At 51.2% G+C, this 6,494-nt stretch overlaps 1 protein-coding gene across 1 annotated transcript in view; it reads left to right on the top strand.

The window, feature by feature from the left end:
• Positions 1 to 1,918: 1,918 nt before the first annotated feature.
• PIAS3 (protein inhibitor of activated STAT, 3) overlaps positions 1,919 to 6,494 on the top strand; it is a gene marked incomplete at both ends in the record, with an annotated part of 9,583 nt that continues 5,007 nt past the window's right edge. The window contains 4 exons of the mRNA XM_010083909.1: positions 1,919 to 2,003; positions 2,836 to 3,003; positions 3,696 to 3,746; positions 5,895 to 5,985. Coding sequence (XP_010082211.1) covers positions 1,919 to 2,003; positions 2,836 to 3,003; positions 3,696 to 3,746; positions 5,895 to 5,985 — 395 coding nt within the window. The remainder of the gene's footprint in view (positions 2,004 to 2,835; positions 3,004 to 3,695; positions 3,747 to 5,894; positions 5,986 to 6,494) is intronic.

The raw sequence follows: 6,494 nt of genomic DNA, 5'->3' as shown, positions 1-6,494 counted from the left end.
CCACTCGTCACTGGTCTCCATTCAGACATCGAGCCATCGACCACACCTTTCTGAGTGCCACCATCCAGCCAGTTCCTCATCCAGCGGGTGCTCCATCCGTCCATCAAATCCATATTTTTCCCATTTGCCCAGCAGGATGTTGTGTGGGACAGTGTCAGACGCTTTGCCCAAGCCCGGGTTGATGCCGTCCGCGGAGGCTCCTTGTGTTTGCGCAGGCGGAGCAGACGGAGCAGGAGCGGTGTGATGAGCACCAGCTCCGCGGAGGCTCCTTGTGTTTGCGCAGGCAGAGCAGACGGAGCAGGAGCGGCATGATGAGCGCCAGACTTGATTCCAAAGGCTGACATCCAGAGGAAAGCGGGATTTTGTAGAATCCCAAACTGGTTTGGGTGGGAAGGGACCTTCAATACCATCTGGTCCAACCCCCTGCCACAAGTGGGGACATCTTCAGATACATCAGAGCCTCGTCCAACCCAACCTTGAACATTTCCAGGGATGGGGCATCTCCCACTGCTCTGGGCAACCTGAGTGTCCCACCACCCTCACAGTAAAAAAAATTATTCCTTACCTAGTCCGAATCCTCCCTCTTTCAGCTCAAAACCATTCCCTCTTCTCCTGCCACCCCAGGCCCTACTAAAAAGTCTGTCCCCGAATTTCTCACTGGCATTGAGAGGCCACGGTGAGGTCTCCCCGGAGCCGTCCCTCCTCCAGGCTGAACCCCGCGGCTCTCCTTGCAGGGAGAAGTTCCACCCTCACGTTGCTTGAACCGATAACTCCAGCTCGTGTGGGCTGCCAGAAGCGGAAGCTTTTCATTGCGTGTCAGTCTCCTTCCAAATTTATTTCCATTTCTTTCCCAGCTGACACTTTTTCTCTTAAATTTAGACGTGTGAAGAAGTTTTGGTTTATTTACTGGTTTCACCTGATAGAGCGAAATATGAACAAAATCGGAGTCCTAAAATCTTCCAAAATGTAAAATTAATGATCTGGTTTATGCATCACAGTCCAGCTTGTTGCAAAGAGGAGAAGAGGTCGACGCTGAGCAGGAAAGAAACAGAAATCTGAAATTTAGGAGCAGAAATGAGGTACGGCAACAGGGCAAAGGAGACCGAGCGCTCCGGTGCTTCCCTGCTTGTAAAATGGAGAAGAAAATGCTGATTTTTTTTGCCTAATTCCAGGAAAGTTGTGTATTTTCTGAAATCTTTTAAACTGCTGGTGGGCAGACGGGCGGCACGGAGCGAGCCCGGTCGTTGCCGGTGGTTTGGGAAGCGCCGCGGCACTCGCGGCGGTTTGAGCCCGTGGGGACGGGAGGTTTTATTCAGGGTTTTCAGAGTCAGTTCTAAGTTGTATTTTTCCTTTAGGTCGAGCCCTTCTGGCCTCTCCAGACGAGCTCCACCCATCTGGTGCCTTTTAAATTGTTTTCGCTGGAGTCGGGGTTGTTTTTCTTTCCTGTAAACACAGTGGTGGTTGCTAAAGCGGAGATCAGGACGGCTGTGCTCCCACCAAAACCCACGCGCTTTTTTGGGGGCGTTTTGCTAAAAATTGCCTTTTCTTAGGTTTGGCTTTATTCCATCTCTCGGACAACCTGTGGTTAAGCCTCTTCCCTGCCTTGCGAAAGAAATTATGTCTTTTTTTCTCTCTTGATAAAACTTACGTGTCGCTGCTTGAACTGGAAAGATGTTTTTATTCAATTCCTAGGGGATTACAGGCTTTTTTATTTTTGGCTTTTGGTGGTTTGCATCATTCTCCACCCTTTAGCGGTGTAACCGTCCCCTTTCCATTCTTTTATTTTCGTTACGTGGAGCAATTTCTTATCTGTATCCAGATGGGGAGGTCGTGGGGTCAGAAAAATGCCAGAAATAAGCCATATATTGGCAGAATGGGAAAGCCGCAAATTTTGAGCGGTTTTACCCCTTTGGACCAGCATCGGGATCCGATTTTGTCATCGAGGCACGAAGGGCTCGAGCGGAAAATGCCAAGATGGTCACAAATCCTCTGGATTTCTCCGGGTCCGCTCTGCCAGCCCGTCCCCACCGCGATCCCGCAGGTCAGCTGCCAGGAAAACCCGGGGCCCCGCATTCCTGGCGTTCCTGCGCTGCAGGAGGCTGGAGGAGCAAAACCCCTCGCCCCACCGAGGAATCTCCGCTCAAATTCTCTTTTTTGGGGGAGACCAGCCCCTGGTGCAAGTGGCACCGAGGATGGAGCAGGTCTGCAGCTGCCTTGGACGGTCACCAAAAAAAACCATCACCAAACTTTTGCTCGGGTGCAAGGAAATAACTTGGTTCAGGTCAGAGTAAGAGAGGGGGAAATGTTTATTTTTACACATGTCCTGCACCAAACATTTCCACCGCGCTCTAGCCCTCGCGTAAAATCCTTGATTCCCCCGCTATGTGGGTTTTTCTGTGCGATTTTATTTTTAATCGAGGGCTGGTTGTCTCTAAATTCCCCCCGACTCTGTCCGCGTGCCCAAGGAGAAAACGGCAACGCCAGTTATTGCTCAGCAGCTGCGGTTATTCCATAACCACAATAATTAGGGTAATTTCTGGGGCGGCGGGTGATCTCTGGCATTCCCTGAGCTCTGCGTTTCATCTCGCTCTTCCCAACCTCATCCCAGGGATCAGGCTCTTCGGGGGCTCGGGAGGCTGTCGCAGACCCCGGAGGGCACGCGGGCGGTTTTCCCCATTCCTGCAAGCCACCTGCCTTCCCAAGCCTCGGTTTTCCTTGTAAATAAAACGACAGAAAATCAACATCTACCTTGACGGACAGACCCAACGCTTCGTTACGTGGTCAAGGGCCCCCTCGTAGGAACCGGAATTAATTTTCCCTTCTGTTTTTAAGCAGGTGCTGCCTGGTGTTTATGACAAGCCTCGGCGCCTGCAAGTGTAAGAATAACGATTTAATTTGTCTTAAATTCTCTTCTTCAGCCTCCACGACCAGCCAGCGGTTTGAAGAAGCTCATTTCACCTTCGCTTTAACCCCCCAGCAAGTCCAGCAGATCCTCGCCTCCCGGTAAGCGGAACGGCGTCTCTCGGGAAGCGGAACGGCGTCGGGAAACGTGCGGCTTCCCCGCTGCGGCCGCAGGTTCTTCCCGTCAGAACGGAGAGTGGAGGCAGGAGAAAAATGGGCAGAGTTGGGATGAGCGAGCATGAGGAGGTCGGGGATGGTCGGAATCGGACATTTCACATTTTTCTGCTCCGGTGCGGGAGAATAAAACACCGAGTTGGGTGTGAAAAGCGAAGTTTCTTGATGTTGAGGGTGCCGCTGCTCACAGCCAGCAGGGACCTGCCTGAAAACCTGCGGAGGGGAATTATTGAATGGAAGAAAGAAAATCTGGCAGTTGGGATAAAAATGGGGCAATTCACCCCGAATTCAGGACTGCCCTCCACCTGTGCCTGCAAACCCGATCGTTTGTTTGCATCGGCGAGTCTGTAGCCTTAAAACTCAGGACTAGCAAGAATCTTCGAGGTTGATTTTCTCCTTTTCTCCCCATTTTCTCTCCTGTTGGATGGGATTTTCGTTCCGGCCGCGTTTGGGAGTTCTGCCCGCTCGCTCGGACAGGAATCCCCTTGTTTTCCGACTCGGCTGCGCTGGTTTTATTCCTGATATCGCTCACACGTATCGCTGTCGGTGTAACTTAATAAAATGTCAGGTGTAATTCTCTGCTGGTGGCTTTAAGACTTTTTTTTTTTTTTCTGTTGCAGAGACATCTTACCGGGTGCTAAATGTGATTACACTACGCAGGTGCAATTAAGGTAAGGTGATGACTGTTTGATGAATTATTATTAATTACTATTAATTAACTATTAATTTGTCCTTCGTTTTGCTGGATCACGCTGGATTTGGTTTGAAATTGCGACTTGATTTGCTCAGAGGAAATTTTAAGTGTTTGGTGCTGTGTTCTGAGCGAGGGTTTGGGTCCGGGGGAGCGAGGGTTTGGGTCCGGGGGAGCGAGGGTTTGGGTCCAGGAGTGAGCCTCTGATAAACCCTCCTGTGCCGCACCAAACCTCGAGGCTCTTGCTGCACTTGCCGGGGCTCCGTGAGTTGTCTCTGGGTGACACTTTGCTGGCACAGGGGACGTGGCCTCACAAGTTTTTTCCCTTTCAAGCACAGTAAAATCCGATCTTTTTCCGTTTTTGCGCACCCCTGTAGCACACGCTTCTTGCTCTTCTCCCTTTCAGTCATTTGCCTTTTTGCAGATTCATTGCAAAAGGCGGAATAAGAGGAAAAAAACTGCGCTACATTAAAATTTGAAGATTTTTAAATATTTGCCAGCTATCGCTCATATTTAATTACAAGTTATTATAATTTCTAATTAAAATTATAATTTAAGCGCACACCCGCTGTCCTGCGGCACGGAACAGGAACCGGGGAGGCTCTTGCCCAACGCTGAACCCTTGGCAGGGTTTAAAAAATGTTAAATTTGATTATCAGGGGTTTGAACTTGGCCAAAAGACGGAGAATCACTGCTATACGCTCAGAAAAAACCAGCGCTGAGGGGTTAGGGCTTTGGTTGTGGTCTCTGGGAGCCTAAAGGCAAGTGGTTGGAATTGAAGACTTTGATTTTGTTCCAAAGAGCGTGGTGGTTTTCAGTGTAATCGGGATTTTAACGTCTCTCTGATGTGGGGCTTTGCAGTCGTAGTTTTCGGCCGCGTCCGTCTGTTCGGCTCCCGAGCGCGGAGCTGGTGGAGCGCAGCGTCCGGGCGCCCTGTTCCCTGAAACGCGTCGGGAGGCGGATGCTGGGAAACGCCTCGGCTTCGGCGCAGAAAATCCACGGGTGGGGCTGAAAGACCCGTTTCTGTGTCTGTGCCTGAACCAAATTTTTACCAAATAGCCACCAGGAAACCTCCTGGGGTGTCCGGAGTGCGTCCCCTCACCCGCAGAGGTGAACCCTCCGTGGGACCGTTTCTTTTCTCTCTTGTACGCGGTGTTCTCCCGTTCCCAAGCAAGAAAAAGATTAACTTTCCATTTTATTCTTTATTTTATTTGGCAAGCAGGTTAAACCCAAGAATTCAGGTTTATTTTTGGAGGACGTGGCTGGTGTGGCTCTGCGTTGCCGGGACGTGCCAGGGTTTGATCTCGCGGCTCAGAAAAAACCGGCCGAGGCCGCGGTCGGGCTCAGGGCTGTGATTTCGGCGTGGGGAGTCGTCTCCGGCGGAGAACCCTCCTTTGGGAGAAAAAAATCCGTGGCCGGTGGATTAAACGGGGTTTGGAGCAGAGCCCGGCCCGAGTTGGTGGTGCTGACGGTCGGACTCGATGATCTTTGAGATCTTTTCCAACCTAAAATAATTATGTGATGGGAGAGGGAACGGCGTGCTTTGGGGGAGTCCAGGCGGTCGCTGTCCTGTTGCATGATCCGCTTTGGGTCGAATAAAATTTTGTAGTTCCTCAGGTGCTTGTGTTGGGCGACTCAGATGTAGCAGCTCGCGTCGAAGCTCTGCAGGATCTGTCGGTGAAATTGCACCTGAACGCGCCCAGAGCTGGGTTAAACCGTCCGGGACGATGCTGCCGGTGTGGGAGTTCCCTCGGGGTGACAGTCCCCTTCGTCCCAAACCCCCCGGGCTGGCCGTGCACCCCGCTACAACCCCCAGTGCCATCCGGGGCGGTTTTTAGAGTGATACTGGACCGGAGGAACACATTTTGCCTTCGGAACCGCGATCCTGGATGGCCTGAATCATCCTCTGGGCTGAATAAAGCCGGCCGTGCCCCCGCACGCATTTTTCTGTCTTGTTTCTCGTGGGGTTTGAAACACACGTGGGGCTGTTGGTCTGCTGCTGCGTTTTCCAGCCGTCGATCTGTTCTGCTTAGGAAATGGTTGTTTCCCTTTTTTTTCAGTGAAGTCTGGCTCCTGTTTTCCGCACGTGTCGCCACTCACTCACCAGTTTCTCCCTCCTGCTTCTCAGGTTTTGCTTGTGTGAAACCAGCTGTCCCCAGGAAGATTACTTCCCTCCTAATTTATTTGTCAAGGTCAATGGAAAACTCTGTCCCCTGCCCGTGAGTAAATCAGATTTTTTTTTTTTTCTTAATATCTCGTAGACTCAATTCTGCCCTTTTCCGCAGCTCCCCCCTGAGTGCGGTGGGAACGTATTTTTCCGGAGATCAAAGACGGACTGGAAGCAATGGTCAGGGCGCAGAGCTGATTCAGGGCTGGGGATGGGCGATTAAAGCCACTCGAGGAGCGTGGTCTTGGCGTAGAAGAATATTCAAACTTGGGGCCTGAGGGGTTTTTTTTTTAACTTGCAGATTCCCTTTTGTTTTTTGAAAAGAATCTTGGTTATAAAAATGCCGAATAAAATCTGAGATGAGCGGAGTAAGGGCGCTGCCGTTAGTTCATCGCGCTGCAGGAGGACCTGGGTGCTGGGTCGTGTGTAAAAATAGAGTAAAAAATAGTTCTTGTTTCAGTTTACGGTCCAAAAAGGGCCGTGATGTGATGTCCCAGCTGGGAGAGGCACCAGGGGTTTGGCATCTCGAGCCAGTTCCCCGTCAGCCGTCCCGAGCTGGTG

This window comes from Pterocles gutturalis, unplaced genomic scaffold, assembly GCF_000699245.1.
Source record: "Pterocles gutturalis isolate BGI_N339 unplaced genomic scaffold, ASM69924v1 scaffold15970, whole genome shotgun sequence".
Lineage (NCBI taxonomy): Eukaryota > Metazoa > Chordata > Aves > Pterocliformes > Pteroclidae > Pterocles > Pterocles gutturalis.
This window is presented reverse-complemented; position numbering and strand designations above follow the sequence as displayed.